General features: G+C 49.2%; 2 protein-coding genes across 8 annotated transcripts in view; one reads left to right on the top strand and one right to left on the bottom strand.

The window, feature by feature from the left end:
- ANGEL2 (angel homolog 2) overlaps positions 1 to 19,415 on the top strand; it is a 39,279-nt gene that overhangs the window by 17,591 nt on the left and 2,273 nt on the right. For 2 of the 5 annotated variants that reach the window (XM_068169602.1, XM_068169603.1), the window contains exons 8-9: positions 1,515 to 1,678; positions 7,971 to 8,477. In XM_068169602.1, the coding sequence (XP_068025703.1) occupies positions 1,515 to 1,678; positions 7,971 to 8,125 (319 nt within the window). In that variant the 3' untranslated portion in view covers positions 8,126 to 8,477. Of the gene's footprint in view, positions 1 to 1,514; positions 1,679 to 7,970; positions 8,478 to 19,415 lie in introns of those variants that run through there. The other 3 variants (XM_068169605.1, XM_068169604.1, XM_068169606.1) reach the window with 2 other exon arrangements.
- Positions 12,954 to 19,415, bottom strand: part of VASH2 (vasohibin 2) — a 45,866-nt gene continuing 39,404 nt past the window's right edge. For all 3 annotated transcript variants that reach the window (XM_068169609.1, XM_068169608.1, XM_068169610.1), the window contains one exon: positions 12,954 to 15,499. In XM_068169609.1, the coding sequence (XP_068025710.1) occupies positions 15,430 to 15,499 (70 nt within the window). In that variant the 3' untranslated portion in view covers positions 12,954 to 15,429. The remainder of the gene's footprint in view (positions 15,500 to 19,415) is intronic.

Below are 19,415 nucleotides of genomic sequence, written 5' to 3'. Positions count from 1 at the left end.
TTGACAGGCTGGACAGATGGGCAGAGGCCAAGGGCAGGAGATTGAACACATCCAAGTGCCAGGTTCTGCACATTGGCCACAACAACCCCATGCAGTGCTACAGGCTGGGGTCAGAGTGGCTGGAGAGCAGCCAGGTAGAGAGGGACCTGGGGGTACTGGTTGACGGTAGGCTGAACATGAGCCTGCAGTGTGCCCAGGTGGCCAAGAAGGCAAATGACATCCTGGCCTGGATCAGGAACAGTGTGGCCAGCAGGAGCAGGGAGGTCATTCTGCCCCTATACACTGCACTGGTTAGGCCACACCTTGAATCCTGTGTCCAGTTCTGGGCCTCTCCGTTTAGGAAAGATTTTGAGTCACTGGAACATGTCCAGCGAAGGGCAACAAAGCTGGGGAGCTGGACACCAAAGCTGGGGAGGGGTCTGGAGCACAGCCCTATAAGGAGAGGCTGAGGGAGCTGGGGTTGCTTAGCCTGGAGAAGAGGAGGCTCAGGGGAGACCTTCTTGCAGTCTACAACTACCTGAAGGGAGGACAACTACAAATATTGTACTTTCTCTGTATGCTTAAGACCCTGCTTAGATGAGTGCAGTGTTGTTGTCATATAAGCTGCTCTCATTGACACTTTCACTCATGTGTTAAGGAGAGACTGCTGAATGAGGACATGTGGAACCTTACCAAGTGTAGATGGAGGGGAAAGTTATTTAAAGTGTCAGTTAAGCCAGTTTGACAGGCTTTTGGGTATCTGCCTATTACTTGGAAAAGCTGCCCTCAGAGGTTTAGGCTACTAACACAAAAGGCTACTGGATTGAATGCTTGAGAGACTAGACTAGACTAGAATTAACCAGGTTGGAAAAGGCCTTTGAGATCATCCAGTCCAACCTATCACCCAACACCATCTGATCAACTAAACCATGGCACCAAGTGCCTCATCCAGGCTCTTCCTAAACACCTCCAGTGATGGTGACTCCACCACCTCCCCAAGCAGCACATTCCAATGGCCAATCACACTTTCTCAGTGAAGAACTTCTTCCTAACATCCAGCATAAACCTCCCCTGGCACAGCTTGAGACTGTGTCCTCTTGTTCTGGTGCTGCTTGCCTGGGAGAAGAGACCAACCCCCACCTGGCTGCAACCTCTCTTCAGGTAGTTGTAGAGAGCAAGAAGGTCTCCCCTGAGCCTCCTCTTCTCCAGGCTAAGCAACCCCAGCTCCCTCAGCCTCTCCTCACAGGGCTGTGCTCCAGACCCCTCCCCAGTTTTGTTGCCCTTCTCTGGACAGCTTCCAGCATCTCCATATCTTTCCTAACCTGAGGGGCCCAGAACTGGACACAGGATTCAAGGTGTGGCCTAACCAGTGCTGAGCACAGGGCACAATGACCTCCCTGCTCCTGCTGGCCACACCACTTTATGTGTCCAGACAATGTGTTTTGTTTGTGCCCAGAACCCCAGAATCCTTCATTGCTTTGATTTTTTTTTTTTTTTCTAGGAAAGGAAATAAAATGTGTTTCTTTGCTGTTTAGGTCACCTTCAAAGCTGCAGCACCATTTCAAACTGTCTTCAGTCTACTCCCATTATTTTCCTGAGAGTGGGGTCCCAGAAGTCACAACCTGTCACTCCCGGAGCGCTGTCACCGTGGATTACATTTTCTATTCTGCAGCAAGTGATGGCTCTGATGCCCAGCCAGGTAAAGAAACCAACTCTTTAATTACTTTTCACAGGTGCCAAAGGGAAACTTTCAGATTCTGTTCTAAAGGAAAGGCAGTGATAATTTAATCCATGGGAAGTACCTCGGAAGTCTGTGCCAGTGCTTTGAACGTCAGCTCTCACCTCAGATATCTGGTGGGCCTTGTCAGCTTAGAATCAGAGAATCAATAAGGTTGGAAAAGACCTCAGAGATCATCAAGTCCAACCTGTCACCCAACACCTCATGACTAACTAGACCATGGCACTAAGTGTCACATCCAATCCTTTTCTGAACACCTCCAGGGATGGTGACTCCACCACCTTCCTGGGCAGCACATTCCAATGGCCAATTAGTCTTTCTGGGAAGAGCTTTCTCCTCACCTCCAGCCTAAACCTCCCCTGACACAGCTTGAGACTGTGTCCTCTTGTTCTGGTGCTGCTTGCCTGGGAGAAGAAACCAACCCCCACCTGGCTACAACCTCCCTTCAGGTAGTTTTAGACAGCAAGAAGGTCTCCCCTGAGCCTCCTCTTCTCCAGGCTAAACAACCCCAGCTCCCTCAGTCTCTCCTCACAGGGCTGTATTCAAGGCCTCTCCCCAGCCTTGTTGCCCTTCTCTGGACATGTTCAAGTGTCTCAATGTCCTTCCTAAACTGAGGGGCCCAGAACTGGGCACAGGACTCAAGGTGTGGCCTAACCAGTGCTGAGTGCAGGGGCACAGTGACTTCCCTGCTCCTGAACTTACCACAGTTGGATCTGTAGTGTCACACAGGGCAAACTGTCTCACCTAACTGAGCATTCCTGTGGTTGCCCTCTCAGCACGGAGAAGAGCTGAGGCTGTAGAAGAGCAGCAGTGTCAGCAGCACCTGAGAAGCGCTGCCACCAGCAATGCAGGTGGCACCTTAGTGGCTGGGCATAGACAAGGAAGTATTTCCAATCATCTAACCAACAAAATGGTCAGCAGCCATTTACAAGGCACATTTTAACTGCTACATTAACTGTTCCTTAGGAAGTTACTTTTCATATTGTCTTGATGCAAGGTCTATCAAGCAAATGACCTCTGTGGCCCTTCAGTACTGCATCCAGTTCCGGAGTCTCCATCATGGCAAGGACACAGAGCTGCTGGAGCAAGTCCAGAGCAGGGCCACAAACATGATCCAAGGGCTGGAACACCTCTGATATGAGGATGGGTTGAGGGAGCTGTGGTTTTTCAGTCTAGAGAAGTCTCCAGTGGGACCTTTGTGCTGCCTTCCAATACCTGAAGAAATCCTACAGGAAGGCTGGAGGGGAACTTTTCTTAAGGGTGTCTAGCAACAGGACAGCAGGGAATGGTTTTAAGCTGAGGGAGAGTAGGTTTAGACTGGATATTAGAAAGAAGTTCTTCAGTATCATAGTATCATAGAATCAGTCAGGGTTGGAAGGGACCACAAGGATCATCTAGTTCCAACCCCCCTGCCATGGGCAGGGACACCCCACACTAGATCAGCCTGGCCAGAGCCTCATCCAGCCTGGGCTTAAACACCTCCAGGGACAGGGCCCCAACCACCTCCCTGGACAACCCATGCCAGGGCTTCACCACTCTCATGGGGAAGAACTTCCTCCTCACATCCAGCCTGAATCTCCCCACCTCCAGCTTCATTCCATTCCCCCTAGTCCTATCACTCCCTGAGATCCTGAGCAGTCCCTCCCCAGCCTTCCTGTAGGCCCCCTTCAGATACTGGAAGGCCACAATTGGGTCACCCCGGAGCCTTCTCTTCTCCAGACTCCAGTACAAGGGTGATGAGACTCTGAAGTAGGTTGCTCAGGGATGCCTTCTCCCTGGGGCTGTTGAAGGCCAGGTTGGATGAGACCTAGAGCAGCCAATCCTATTTGAGAGGCATCCCTGCCCATGGCAGGGAGGTTGGAGTAGGTGATCTCTAAGGTGCCTTCCAACCTGAGCTATTATAGGATTGCTAAGAGCGGTCAGTCTCTCGCACATGCCCAGTTGTCACTGTCTGCTTGCAGTTGCAGCTAACGCTCACTAGATGGTGCAAGAAAGACACGGTACTTCTGAGGGCACATGGGCCGGGTGACAGAGTGCTGTCCTTCCTGCCCTTGTGCTCTGAGCAGCACGCTTGGTGTGGCATCCTTACTTCTAGTTTATACCATCCCCAGAGGTCACTGTGCAGTGCAGTGCTCTCAGACAAACGGCTCTGCAGGACTCACAACAAGGAAACCTGGATTCCACTCCTGCTCCTATTGCAGATGTCAACTGATTTTCTTACATTAACATTGTTTCCAGAATTTGAAATGGGGGGAAAAAATCTCCATCCCTCATACTCTGAGAGCAGAATGTGCAAATTCCCAGAGTCAGTGCATAAGAGTCTCAGCTGTCATAATACACACAGTAAATGCTGGCTTACTGTAAGCTACCAAAACCAGAATAGAATAGACCAGACCAGGTTGGAAGAGACCTTCAAGATCGTGTGCAACCTATCATCCAACACCACCTAAACAACTAAACCATGGCACCAAGCACCCCATCAAGTCTCCTCCTGAACACCTCCAATGATGGTGACTCCACCACCTCCCTGGGCAGCACATTCCAATGGGCAATCACTCTCTCTGTGTAGAACTTCCTCCTAACCTCCAGCCTAAACCTTCCGTGGTGCAGCTTGAGACTGTGTCCTCTTGTTCTGGTGCTGCTTGCCTGGGAGAAGAGACCAACCTATGCCTGTCTACAACCTCCCTTCAGGTAGTTGTAAAGAGCAATAAGGTCACCCCTGAGTCTCCTCCTCTCCAGGCTAAGCAACCCCAGCTCCCTCAGCCTCTCCTCACAGGGCTGTGTTCCAAGCCCCTCACCAACTTTGTTGCCCTTCTCTGGACACATTCCAGCAAGTCAACCTTCTTCCTAAACTGAGAGGCCCAGAACTGGACACAGGACTCAAGGTGTGGCCTAACCAGTGCAGTGTACAGGGGCAGAATGACCTCCCTGCTCCTGCTGGCCACACTGTTCCTCCTACAGGCCAGGATGCCATTTGCCTTTTTGGCCACCTGGGCACACTGCAGGCTCATGTTCAGCCTACCATCGACCAGCACCCCCAGGTCCCTCTCTGCCACTCTGACCCCAGCCTGTAGCTCTGCATGGGGTTGTTGTGGCCAATGTGCAGAACCTGGCACTTGGATGTGTTCAATCTCCTGCCCTTGGACTCTGCCCATCTGTCCAGCCTGTCGAGGTCCCTCTGCAGAGCCTCTCTACCCTCCAGCAGATCAACTCCTGCCCCCAGCTTGGTGTCATCTGCAAATTTACTGATGGTGGACTCAATGCCCTCATCCAGATCATCAATAAAGATGTTAAAGAGCACAGGGCCCAGCCCTGATCCCTGGGGCACACCACTGGTGCCTGGCTGCCAGCTGGATGTGGCACCATTCACCACCACTCTCTGGGCTCAGCCTCCAGCCAGTTCCTAACCCAGCTCAGAGTGCTGCTGTCCAAGCCAGGGGCTGACAGCTTGGCCAGGAGTTTGCTGTGGGGGACGGTGTCAAAGGCCTCACTGAAGTCCAGGCAGACCACATCCACAGCCTGCCCCACATCCACCAGGCAGTCATCTGATCATAGAAGGAGATCAGGTTGGTCAGGCAGGACCTACCCTTACAAAGCCTCACACTACAGCAATAGAAATCTTTGGCTGCAAACATAGGCTGTGAGAAGTATTTAAATGAGTTCTGATTTCAGAATGCAGCCCTGTGCAAACTTAACTCACCTGTTCATATCTTGTTGCTCCATGGTTACCCCTGAAGGGAGGTTGTAGCCAGGTGGGGGTTGGTCTCTTCTCCCAGGCAACCAGCACCAGAACAAGAGGACACAGTCTCAAGCTGCACCAGGGGAAGTTTAGTCTGGGGGTGAGGAGAAAGTTTTTCCCAGCAAGAGTAATTGGCCCTTGAAATGTGCTGCCCAGAGAGGTGGTGGAGTCACCATCCCTGGAGGTGTTCAAAGGCAGCTTGGATGTGGCACTTGGAGCCATGGTTTGGCTGGCAGGAGGTGTTGGGTGTTACGTTGGACTTGGTGATCTCTGAGGTCTTTTCCAGCCTGGTTGATTCTGTGATGATTTAACTGGGGGTTTGGTGGTGGCAGTGGCCACGCTGCTGCCACCAGCACTGAGGAGCCTCTGTGGGGGGATAAAGGAGCCCCATTGTCCACCCTCATCAGTGCTGCTCCATGCTTCCAGCAGTGGAGTTTCTGTGGCTGATTGTCAGCGTGCAGGAGGCAGGCTCTGAGCCTCTACATTGAGACTTATCAAAGTCTAAACAAATAAGTATAAAATGTAGTCTAGGCTTACAACCTTTTACTTATTTAAAGAGGGAGTTTGGAAGGTTTTCATGCTTTAGCCCATGTCGTGCTTAGCCATGCTTAGGTATTCAGTATTATATTCACTCTCAAGCTGTGCCAGGGGAGGTTTAGGCTGGGTGTTAGGAAGAAATTCTTCACAGAGAGATTGGCCGTTGGAATGTGCTGCCCAGGGAGGTGGTGGAGTCACCATCACTGGAGGTGTTTAGGAGGAGACTGGATGGGGAGCTTGGTGCCATGGTTTACTTCATTAGATGGTGTTGGGTGATAGGTTGGACTCGATGATCTCAAAGTTTTTTTCCAACCTGGTCTGGTCTTTTCCAATGTATTCTATTCTATTCTATTCTATTCTATTCTATTCTATTCTATTCTATTCTATTCTATTCTATTCTATTCTATTCTATTCTATTCTATTCTATTCCCATTCTATTCTACTGTATTCTATTTCTGGAGGCTCAGTTTTGCTGGAGTGCTCTGGGCTGATACTAATTACTGCATGCAGGCCAAGCTCTCTGCAGCAACAAATTGCTGCATTGTGGATTAAGTTCTACAGTGAGAGTAACTGTAAACAAGAGGAAGTTCTGAACTACCTTACTGGTGGTTTTGCATGGAGCAATAATGACTTCAGATTATGACTTCTGTCACTCTTTTCCTCCTTCATAAGTACCAAAGACTGGGGAGGTGGTGGAGTCACCATCATTGGAGGTGTTTAGGAGGAGACTTGATAGGGTGCTTGGTGCCATGGTTTAGTTGATTAGGTGGTGTTGGATGATAGGTTGGACACGATGATCTTGAAGGTCTCTTCCAACCTGGTCTGGTCTATTCTATTCCATTCTATTCTATTCTATTCTATTCTATTCTATTCTATTCTATTCTATTCTATTCTATTCTATCACAAAGGTTGGAAGAGACCTTGAGGATCATCAAGTCCAAGCTGTCACCACAGACCTCATGACTCATGGCACCAAATGCCACGTCCAATCCCCTCCAATCCCCAGAACTGGACACAGGACTCAAGGTGTGGCCTAACCAGTGCAGAGTACAGGGCACAATGACTTCCCTGCTCCTGCTGGCCACACTATTCCTAATGCAGACCAGGATGCCATTGGCCTTCTTGGCCACCTGGGCACACTGCTGGCTCATGTTTAGGCAGCTGTCAATCAGCATCCCTAGGTCCCTCTCTGTTTGGCAGCTCTCCAGCCACTCTGACCCCAGGTTGTTGTGGCCAAAGTGCAGTACCTAGCACTTGGATTTGTTGAATGCCATCCTGTTGGACTCACTCTGCCCATCTGTCCAGCCAGTTGAGGTCCCTCTGCAGAGCCCTTCTGCCCTCTAACTGACGAACATCTGCCCCTAACTTGGTGTCATGTGCAAATTTGCTAATGACTGACTTAATCCCCTCATCCAGATCATCAGTGAAGATGTTAAAGAGGATGGGGCCCAGCACTGATCCCTGGGGGACGCCACTGGTGCCTGGCTGCCAGCTGGCTGTGGCACCATTCACCACCACTCTCTGGGCTCAGCCTCCAGCCAGTTCCTAACCCAGCTCAGCGTGCTGCTGTCCAAGCCAGGGGCTGACAGCTTAGCCAGCAGTTTGCTGTGGGGGACGGTGTCAAAGGCCTTGCTGAAGTCCAGGCAGACCACATCCACAGCCTGCCCCACATCCACCAGACGGGTCACCTGATCATTCTATTCTATTCTGTTCTATTCCATTCTATTCTATTCTATTCTATTCTATTCTATTCTATTCTATTCTATTCTATTCTATTCTATTCTATTCTGTTCTATTCCATTCTATTCTATTCCATTCTATTCTACTCTACTCTACTCTACTCTACTCTACTCTACTCTACTCTACTCTACTCTACTCTACTCTACTCTACTCTACCCTACTCTACTCTAATATGTGATATTTAGCTCATACTGATGATCATTTCCTTTTCCCCCTCCCTTTTTATTCAACACTCAGGAGCAGAGGATTCTTTCCCTGGAGGTCTGCAACTTCTTGGCAGGTTGGCTCTTCTAACAGAGAAAGAGCTTTGGACTGTTAACGGTCTTCCCAACGAAAACAACTCTTCTGACCACTTGCCCTTGCTAGCAGAGTTCAGGCTTGTTGAAAGGTAATAGCCAAAGGACTTTTTGTGTAGGCAAAGTTACTTTCCCCTTCCCTCTCTGTAATTTTTATTGTTAAAAGGTTTATTCAAGCACTGCTGGTCTGGTTTCAGTAAGCTTGCATGCAGGATGACCAGGTAGTGTCATGGGAAGCTGACTTTGTACAGAGACTTTTTAGTATGAAAACAAAAGAGAAACCACATTGAAATTACTTTATGAAGTCCTTTGAGTTTAAAAGATTTTACCTTAGCTTTGTCTTTGATAATGGGAAACATCTGTGCCAGGCTCAAGCTGGCATTATTTTTCACAGTGATGCTGGAAATGGTTTTTATTGTAAATCACAGTAAAGCTGATTATTCTCTGAGAGCTGTGTGCTTCTTTTAAGTACAGGGGGATGAGTTTGTTTGCTTGCCCTGCTTGTGCTCTTGTGCTTTACTGCAGAGTTGCTCTGCAGACACTTCATAGTTTCACAGTTTCATAGTTTCATTCAGGGTTGGAAGGGTCCACAAGGATCAGCTAGTTCCAACCCCCCTGCCATGGGCAGGGACACCCCACACTACATCAGCCTGGCCAGAGCCTCATCCAGCCTGGGCTTAAACACCCCCAGGGACAGGGCCTCGACCACCTCCCTGGACAACCCATTCCAGGGCTTCACCACTCTCATGGGGAAGAACTTCCTCCTCACATCTAGCCTGAATCTCCCCACCTCCAGCTTCATTCCATTCCCCCTAGTCCTATCACTACCTGAGATCCTGAGCAGTCCCTCCCCAGCCTTCCTGTAGGCCCCCTTCAGATACTGGAAGGCCACAATTAGGTCACCTCAGAGCCTTCTCTTCTGCAGACTGAACAGCCCCAACTCCTTCAGTCTGTCCTCACAGGAGAGGTGCTCCAGCCCTCTGATCATCCTCCTGGCCCTTCTCTGGACACCTTCCAGCACCTCCAGATTCCTCTTGTAATAGGGGCTCCAGAACTGGACACAGTACTCCAGGTGGGGTCTCACCAGGGCTGAGTAGAGGGGGAGGATCACCTCCCTTGCCCTGCTGGCCACACTTCTCCTGATGCAGCCCAGGATCTGACTGGCTTTGCAGGCTGCAAGTGCACACTGAGAGCTCCTGTTGAGCTTCTTCTCCACCAGCACCCCCAAGTCTCTCTCCTCAGGGCTGCTCTCCAGCCAGTCCCTGCCCAGCCTGGATTTGTGCCTGGGATTGCCTCCACCCAGATGCAGGACCTTGTACTTGCTCTTATTGAACCTCATGAGGTTGGCTTGTGCCCACCTCTCCAGCCTGTCCAGGTCCCTCTGGATGGCCTCCCTTCCCTCCAACATGTCTGCTGCACCACACAGCTTGGTGTCATCAGCAAACTTGCTGAGGGTGCACTCAATGCCACTGTCCATGGCACCCACAAAGATGTTGAACAAGCCTGGTCCCAGGACTGACCCCTGAGGGACTCCGCTTGTCCCTGGCCTCCACTGGGACATGGAGCCATTGACAGCCACTCTTTGGGTGCAGCCATCAAGCCAGTTCCTTATCCATCTAGTGGTCACCCATCCAACCCATGTGTCACCAGTTCTAAGTAGACACTTCAAACTAAACACTTCTGCAAAGGAATTTCCTCAGTTACCTAGAGCGTGGTCAGGGCAGAGGCTGGAAGATTGGACTTCCAATGGAAGAGGACAGTTTTACAGCAAGGCAAATAGTTAAATTCTGAACATTACTTCTTTAGCTTCTAAAAGCTTACATATAGGTCATATTTATTGATGTCTTTTTTTAAGAGTATTGTGCTGGGTTATTGTGTCCAGTTCTGGGCCCCACAGTTTAGGAAGGAGGTTGAGTTGCTGGAAGGGGTCCAGAGAAGGGCAACAAAGCTGGGGAGGGGTCTGGAGCACAGCCCTGTGAGGAGAGGCTGAAAGAGCTGGGGTTGCTTAGCCTGGAGGAAGCTCAGGGGAGACCTTCTTGCTGTCTACAACTACCTGAAGGGAGGTTGTAGCCAGGTGGGGGTTGGTCTCTTCTCCCAGGCAAGCAGCACCAGAACAAGAGGACAGAGTCTCAAGCTGTGCCAGGGGAGGTTTAGGCTGGATGTTAGGAAGAAGTTCTTCCCAGAAAGAGAGATTGGCCATTGGAATGTGCTGGCCAGGGAGGTGGTGGAGTCACCATCACCAGAGGTGTTTTAAGAAGAGCCTGGCTGAGGCACTTGGTGCCATGGTTTAGTTGATTAGATGGTGTTGGGTGATCGGTTGGACTTGATGATCTCAAAGGTCTTTTCCAACCTGGTTAATTCTGTCTGCTGATCTCCATTTCTCTGTATTGATTCAGTATTTTCAGTCTACTTTTTTTGTTGGACAGTATTAAGTATTCTTCTATGTTGGCTATAGCTGGCATTTGACCAAGATACTGATTGATATGTGCTCAGCATGCCTATTATCAACTGCAGAAATGGACTCTAGTATAGAAGTATACTCTTCTCCCCAACAGAAACAAGAGCCCTCCCCCAGGATGGGTGTAACCCAGCACAAGTACCTGAAACAAAACTAAGTTTAATGAGCAATGAATGCTTACAGGGAACTTAATTGATCATTATAGGAAGAAAGCAGGCATAGACATCTGGAGGCTTCATAAGCATTGAAGAAGGCTTATTCCATTTAGTTACTAAAATGTTCAAGGTGTTCAGACAAATCACACATCCTGAAGTATTGAATGGGCAAGATTTTATGTCTACTGTCATAAGGCACCTATAAACATTTGTGTTACATTGCAAAACAAGACTGCCTACCCAAGGAGTCACAGCTTAAATGGCTTGGATGGGAGCTGGTTTTCTTAAAAGTAATTGTGACTGAGGAGCTTTCCTCTACTTGTTAACAGCCAAGTTAATGCTACAGCTGAGCTCAGGTGAGAGAAAGGATAGAATAGAATTAACCAGGTTGGAAAAGACCTTTGAGATCATCCAGTCCAACCTATCACCCAACACCATCTAATCAACTAAACCATGGCACCAAGTGCCTCATCCAGGCTCTTCTTAAACACCTCCAGGGATGGTGACTCCACCACCTCCCTGGGCAGCACATTCCAATGGCCAATCTCTTTCTGGGAAGAATTTCTTCCTAACATCCAGCCTAAACCTCCCCTGGCACAGCTTGAGACTGTGTCCTCTTGTTCTGATGCTGCTTGCCTGGGAGAAGAGACGAACCTCCACCTGGCTACAACCTCCCTTCAGGTATTCAATACTAGGACCTATTCAGATACTCTTAAGTCAGGCATTCTCAAAACTGGAGCTGCTGCCTACACACAGGCTTCACTGGTCACAGCACATTTCTGGCAGACAGCAGTTGCAGCTAAAACCAGTGTTTACCTGTAGCAGTGTTAAGAGCAGGGAGGTTTGCTGGAGGACCCAGTTGTGTTGTCTACATTGCAGAGCCAAACTACAGCATTCCTGGCTGCTGAACCAGGGAAGGTGTGCAATAGAGAACTTTGGCTACTGAGAATTAGCCTTAGCTTCAGCATCAGTTTTCAAGCTTTCAGTGTGTGTTGTTCCACAACAGTGAACTTTCAGAGCTTAGAGACTTAAGGTTCTCTTTGTGTAAGCCATTGCTAGCTAGAGAGGAGGTTTAACATAGTATCACTAAGGTTGGAAGAGACCTCAAAGATCGTCAAGTCCAACCTGTCACCACAGACCTCATGACTAAACCATGGCACCAAGTGCCACATCCAATCCCCTCTTGAACACCTCCAGGGATGGTGACTCCACCACCTCCCTGGCCAGCACATCCCGATGGCTAACAACTCTCTCAGTGAAGAACTTTCTCCTTACCTTGAGCCTAAACCTCCCCTGGTGCAGCTTGAGACTGTGTCCTCTTGTTCTGGTGCTGGTTGCTTGAGAGAAGAGACCAACCACCTCCAGGCTACAGCCTCCCTTCACAGTATCACAGTATAACTAAGGTTGGAAATGACCTCGAGGATCATCAAGTCCAACCTATCAACACAGACCTCATGACTAGACCATGGCACCAAGTGCCACATCCAATCCCCTCTTGAACACCTCCAGGGACGATGACTCCACCACCTCCCTGGGCAGCACATTCCAATGGTGAATGACTCAAGAACTTTCTCCTCACCTCGAGTCTAAACCTCCCCTGGCACAGCTTGAGACTGTGTCCTCTTGTTCTGGTGCTGGTTGTCTGGGAGAAGAGACCAACCCCTTCCTGGCTACAATCCCCCTTCAGGTAGTTGTATACAGCAATGAGGTCTCCCCTGAGCCTCCTCTTCTCCAGGCTAAACAACCCCAGCTCCCTCAGCCTCTCCTCACAGGGCTGTGCTCAAGGCCTCTCCCCAGCCTTGTCGCCCTTCTCTGGACACCTTCCAGCAACTCATCATCTTTCTAAACTGAGGGGCCCAGAACTGGACACAGGACTCAAGGTGTGGCCTAACCAGTGCTGAGTACAGGGGCACAATGACTTCCCTGCTCCTGCTGGCCACACTATTCCTAATGCAGGCCAGGATGCCATTGGCCTTCTTGGCCACCTGGGCACACTGCTGGCTCAAAGGGGCTTTATGTTCAGTGAGGAAATAGGTATTTAGAATCATAGAATCAATAAGGCTGGAAAAAACCTCAAAGATCATCAAGTCCAACCTGTCACCCAAGACCTCATGACTACTAAACCATGGCTTCAAGTGCCACATGCAATCCCTTTTTGAACATAAAGAAATTGATATCTACCTTAATTTCATTCCCATTTGTCCTGTCTTGACTTTGGAAATGACTTACATCTCCTTCTGGAATCGAAACCTAGACAGTACCAAAAGAAATAAACCCAACCCTAAGGCAGTTAAAGTAATAGTAACCATAATAAAAGACTACCATGATACTTTATTGAAGTTCCATGCTGTGTGTAAACATACAAGTGATTCAAAAACCCCAAACCAAACCAGAAAGTCATGCAGAACTCCTACACTATGTGACCACTTTGCAGTAAGTTAGAACAGTCACTAGAACCACACTTTTAAGACAAATGCCATCATAAGCAAGGTTTCAGCTCAATTCATTCAGCTGAGTTTCAGAAGAGGAACCAAAAGCAGTTCATCACATACCTGTACAGCACTGAAAGGTTTCAGTTTAAGTTAGAGGTTAAAACAACTCAAGTTGTGCTGGACAACAGTGAAAACTAGGGACCATCCACCATGATTGAGTTGAAGTCAGCCATGGTTTCATTGAAGAAAAACTTGTGACACATCAGCTAACCTTGTGCTACAGGATACAGCTGATCAAAGTCGAGTTTTTGACATCATTTTACCCATCAGAAAGCTACAAGATACACATTAAAAACCTGTTTGGGTCCCAGGACACCGAGCAGCATAAGGTTGCAGACAAACTCTGCAGCTGACGTCGGATGTGACAAGAATTTCTACCAAAAGAAGTGTTTCCCTCTCTTCAGTTTCACTCCTTAACCAAACCAACCCTACTGCAAACACAAGAGTGGAAGAGTTTGCAGGAACAGGACTGGGAAAGGCCTCCCTCTGATTGGCAAGGTGATCTTGCATGGAGCATCATCATCCATTTGAAGTCTTCTTCCTAGTGTCATCTTCTTCCTAGAAGTCTTCTTCTGAAGTGTCAGTTGGTAGAAAGCCTTTCACTGTAGAAGTTTGCTTGGTCTCAGTTGTGTCTTCCTGTCCTAGGTAGCTGAGATTCACTGACTTTTTTTGAGCACTGAGGTCTGTGTACAAGTAATCATCTCCTTCTGTATCCATTCAGTTGCTGGCTGGTACAAGTGTTCTAGGAGCTTAAGTCACTCAGTCTGAGTAAGCGTTATCATCAATGTGTGACAATGTCCTAGCTTCATCAAGATCCCAAAAAAAGCAATAGCCCAGGAGGGGAGGTACACAAGGCCCATGGCAGTATCATCTATAAGCACAGAGCAAAGGGTAGAGGCTGGACTTGTACAAGAATCCAGTTCTTTAGGCACCTAATGAAATATCTTCAGGAATGCAGCACTCGAATGCTTGATGCAAATGGTGGACCCCAAAGGAAGTCTTACCCCATCGCTGTCCATCACAGCTCCTTAGCTAAGTCTTGGACCAAAAGGACTGAGTAGGGAGGAAGCAAAGCAGCTTAATTTTTCAGCTATTTCAGACACACAATTCAACTTATTGCTGAAGTTGTTCCCAATACAAGCTTCCTTATTCGGGTCTGACCAAGCTGTTGTTGCTACAACGCACCGGGGAGAAGCTCCCCACAAAGCAGGGTGGAAGGTTCACCATCTGTGATGTCTGATCTTAATATAAGATGTCAAGGCATCACCATCTGAGACTGCTCAGCCTTTCAAAGACAAGGCTCCAAGTCACACACAAATACTGAAAGTAACTGACTTCATTTTTTTTTTCTCCCCTCTCTCCATGAGTCCAGGAACACACAGAAGAAAAGCTGGCTAGGAGGTGAAGGCTTGGCCCTTACCAAACAGCGATCTCCACGTTTTGTGCTTCAACAGTGTAGTCTGGAAAGGCTAAAAGCTTGCAACTGTCTTAAAAAAACCCCAAAATTATGAAAGTTAAAAAGTCATTATTCATTGGTTTTTAGGCAAAACAAAAAGACCTCATCCTTAGCCTCATGAGATGCCAGTGGTCAGGAACACCTTTGCACATTGCCGTCGGTTAACATCTGTCAGCAACGTGCACAAAGGATCCAGGTGGCAGTACAACAGCCAGTGCTGGTTTGAACACTACCAGAAGTGCTGGGAAAGAGTACAAAGGAGTTACAAAACAACAATACTGACAGGTTTGCATATCTAGAAAGTTCAGTGAGGTAATGTGGATCCTTCAGGAGTCATGCCACTGCTGCACTGCTTGGTTTTATTGCTGAATTGAACCTCAACACTTGAACGTGGTCTCGGGTTTTGTTGTAACTGTGCTGCAGCCCAGCACATCTCAGCACTGAGAGTAGGAGCTCTTAGCTTTCCCAATGCTACCACCCAGCACAATGCCCAAACTCAACATCTGTACAGAGAAACTATCTGTGAAGACAAGTCTTACACCACTGAAGTCACCTGCTACCTGATGGAGGGGGGTGGGGGAAAGGAAAGAAACTAAAATCTCCTATCCTGGCAAACAGTTTCCACTTCTCTGTCCTGATGTCTTTTCTGTACATTGGGGGGAAAAAAATACTGCCATCAAAACCCAAAGGCCCCCCCCCTTGTATTTTCTGTGTAAAACTTTCATTGTGAGAGTCCACAAGTTAATAAATAGCCCCATTCCTTTTCTTCCTTCCAAGGGAGTGCAGGTAAAGTGCAGTGGGAAGCACCAGGGAAGCCCTCTGTCCGGCGTATGGCTTTGCTAGATGCGGAGCTGGTAGCCAACCTCGTTCAGTGTAGCCAGGTCTCCTTTCTTGTCCACCACAGCAGGCCTGCAAGTAAAGGAGAGAAGAGGGCACTGCTCACCAGCAATCCCACACTGTCATGCAGGAGTGGAGAGTGCAGCTGTCAAACTGGGAATGGGTTACTGCCTAGATCTCATTTCCTCTTTGAGTGCCCAATCCTGCTGAATTTGTCACAAGCGTCCATGACTGAGCTGCTTGTGTAGGTTGCCTCTCAAGCCAAACACCAGCGAAAAAGAAGTCATGCCAGGGTCTGTGACCTGAACCTGGGAGCACCTCTCCCCCTTCAACTTGAGAGAAGGCCTAAATGAGTAGCTGAGACTGGAGAAGAGGAGGCTCAGGGGAGACCTTATTGCTCTCTACAGCTACCTGAAAGGTGGTTGTAGCCAGGAGGGAGTTGGTCTCTTCTCTCAAGCAACCAGCACCAGAACAAGGGGACACAGTCTCAAGCTGCACCAGGGGAAGTTTAGGCTGGAGGTGAGGAGAAAGTTCTTCCCTGAGAGAGTTGTTAGCCATTGGAATGTGCTGCCCAGGGAGGTGGTGGAGTCCCCATCCCTGGAGGTGTTCAAGAGGGGATTGGACGTGGCACTTGGTGCCATGGTTTAGTCATGGGGTCTGTGGCGACAGGTTGGACTTGCTGATCTTTGAGATCTCTTCCAACCTTGGTGATTCTGTGATATCCCCCCCAGCTCTACTCCAGAGCAGGACTCCAGCTTTTAGACCAAAGTGGAAACAGCTGAGAGCAAACAGGCATGGCCTTTCACATGGCACAGCTCATTGTTTCTCCAAACCTGCTCTCTCCTGGCTAGGTCTGTGCAAAGGGTTGGAGCACACCAAATAGAAAATAGAAGTCTCCAGTCTCTAGGCACCTTCTATTCTGACCCTGCCACCCAGGTGCCATTCACTTCAGTCACCACACCCAGACCTGCTACTAGGTCATTTAAGAATATCCACAACCTGAACCAAATGAAACCCTGAGACTGAGCAGTCAGTCTCTCCCTAGTCAGCATGCAGCAGAAGAGCTCCTGCAACAAAGCTGTCAAACTGAAAACAGTTCTGGTGATTTACAGTCTATGGAAGGTGTTTAAGCCCAGGCTGGATGAGGCTCTGGCCAGGCTGATCTAGTGTGGGGTGTCCCTGCCCATGGCAGGGGGGTGGAACTAGATGATCCTTGTGGTCCCTTCCAACCCTGAATGATACTATGATACTACGAAGTGTCCAATCTAAGAGTTTGTTCCAGGCTCTTAGCTGTTTTCATGCTAAGCAGTATGTTTGCTTTGCTAAAGAAAGACATTTAACATGCACCTTTCTTCCTGGGAACCTCTACAGCATCTCTGCTTCACTGCAAAAACACAGCTAAAGCCCTCATAGTACAACATGAAACAGCTCCACTGCTTCCCTACCATTCCTGGCACCTGTTTTCCAGCTCTTTTGCTACTCCTCACTCATGCACCAGATGTGACCAGTGAGTTTCCACACCCAAGGCTGATGATACTTGCCTCCTCCTTGTGCTCTAGCACAGCCATGGGAGAGGCAGCGTGCAGCAGGCCAGAGACAGCCCTGCCCTGCCTGTGGCAAGCTGCTGGGTGCATGCACCAACCCAAGAGCCATGCTGCTGCAGTCATGAGAGGTGGGGATAGATGACTTACACACAGCCACACACAGGGGGCAGAGCCTCAGAGGCCTTTTTGAACTGTTTGATTCAATCTGTGTGTTTGTTATACTTCAAGAGCAGAGCTGCTAACACTGGATCTCTGAATTTGCACAGCATTTGAGAGCTGGAGACACTGCTATGGCTCACTCTTCTGCCTAGTCACACACTGAACACAACACATGTTTTGGCCATTAATCCAAGCACTGCTATCAACAACCCCATCACCCTCTGTTACTGCCCTGCTCCATGCCTCCTGCTTGTCTCAGTTTGTCAGTACTTCACAGAAGTGAAGGCATCTTCACTCATCTCTGTTACTTGCAGGAAGTGATCACACCTGAAGCAATCTTTGTGAGAGGACTTGGATTTTAACATTTGATTCCTTCAAAGCAGATTGGATCTGACTTGCCAGAAAACAAGCTACAAGCTGCATCCCTCAGAGCTTGCATAGGTGTTGGGGATCATTATTGCATGAAATTCCCAGTGTCCTCCCTCCCTCAGATTTAAAACTCTTTCCTTCTCACCCTTTTCTCCCTCCCTTTAATTAAGGCCAGAATAGAGTTTTAATTAAAGCATGCCTGGATAGATCTACCTTCTCTGATTATCCAAGAGAGGTGGGGAGTCACTGCACACCCATGGTGACACAACACCTATTTCTACTTCTCTAGCTTGTAGCTACCAACTGAGTGTCCTTCCTAAGGCTTTAGGGAAAGACAAAGATGTGCTGGAGCAGAGCTATGGCAGCTCCAATCCTCCTTGGCTGGCACAGACCCTGACATCAAACACTCCCTCTGAAGCAAGGGACCTGTACTGGCCCAGCAGATTGCAGCTCCTGTACAACATGCCATGATAATGAGCAGGTGAATAAACTCTGCATGGCTCCTGGGAACACAGTATTTATGAGCTGTCTGCATTGGATCTGCCCAATTTGGTACATCATGTTATAATATACAGCACCAACACAGTCCTGCTCAGCCTTGTGTCATAGTATCAGTCAGGGTTGGAAGGGACCACAAGGATCAGCTAGTTCCAACCCCCCTGCCATGGGCAGGGACACCCCACACTACATCAGCCTGGCCACAGCCTCAGCCAGCCTGGGCTTAAACACCTCCAGGGACAGGGCCTCAACCACCTCCCTGGACAACCCATTCCAGGGCTTCACCACTCTCATGGGGAAGAACTTCCTCCTCACATCCAGCCTGAATCTCCCCACCTCCAGCTTCATTCCATTCCCCCTAGTCCTATTACTACCTGAGATCCTGAGCAGTCCCTCCCCAGCCTTCCTGTAGCCCCCTTCAGATACTGGAAGGCCACAATGAGGTCACCTCAGAGCCTTCTCTTCTCCAGACTCAACAGCCCCAACTCCTTCAGTCTGTCCTCATAGGAGAGGTGCTTCAGCCCTCTGCTCATCCTCATGGCCCTTCTCTGGACACCTTCCAGCCCCTCCAGATCCCTCTTGGAATAGGGGCTCCAGACCTGGAGGCAGTACTCCAGGTGGGGTCTCCCCAGAGCTGAGCAGAGGGGGAGAATCACCTCCCTTGCCCTGCTGGCCACACTTCTCCTGATGCAGCCCAGGATCTGATTGGCTTTCTGGGCTGCAAGTGCACACTGAGAGCTCCTGTTGGGCTTCTCCTCCACCAGCACCCCCAAGTCTCTCTCCTCAGGGCTGCTTTCCAGCCAGGCCCTGCCCAGCCTGGATTTTTGCCTGGGATTGCCTCGACCCAGCTGCAGGACCCTGCCCTTGGTCTTGTTGAACCTCATGAGGTTGGCTTGTGCCCACCTCTCCAGCCTGCCAAGGTCCAAGGTATGTCCTAATATAATGGAGGAACAGAATTTTCCCTTCAGTAGCTAAATGAGACCAGAAGCACACAAGGCCAGTGTTGCAGTGACACTCAGAGCATGCATGTGTTAAGCCTCAGTGTGAAATGAAAAGGAAATAAATATGACATATAGGAGCATGGATTGCTTCAGGATGACACATGGCACTCCCTTGCAAACTGTCATCAACTCTCCCACAGCCTGCCAAGCACTTCTGTTGAGGGTGAAACCCTGCACTGCCTGTCCCAGCAAGGAGGCTTGCCCTTTACTGCATCCTCCTGCTTCAGGACTTCAGAGGAGAGACAAGTGGACACAATGAAGCGTCAGATCTACCAGGCTGATTCACACCACCCTATATCCTTTTTATTCATTCTGTCTGTTGGGTACCTTTAGCAGGGTGCCCCCAGCTGTGGGCTAAGAGCACACAGACTGTTGCAATTGCCCAGTTTAATGAAGGGCACACCACCCTCCTGCCAT

The sequence above is a fragment of the Melanerpes formicivorus genome, unplaced genomic scaffold (assembly GCF_026170545.1).
Source record: "Melanerpes formicivorus ecotype bairdi unplaced genomic scaffold, bMelFor1.0.p_v2 SCAF_205, whole genome shotgun sequence".
Taxonomy (NCBI): domain Eukaryota; kingdom Metazoa; phylum Chordata; class Aves; order Piciformes; family Picidae; genus Melanerpes; species Melanerpes formicivorus.
Note: the sequence above shows the minus strand (reverse complement) of the source record. Positions and strands in the feature narration are given on the sequence as shown.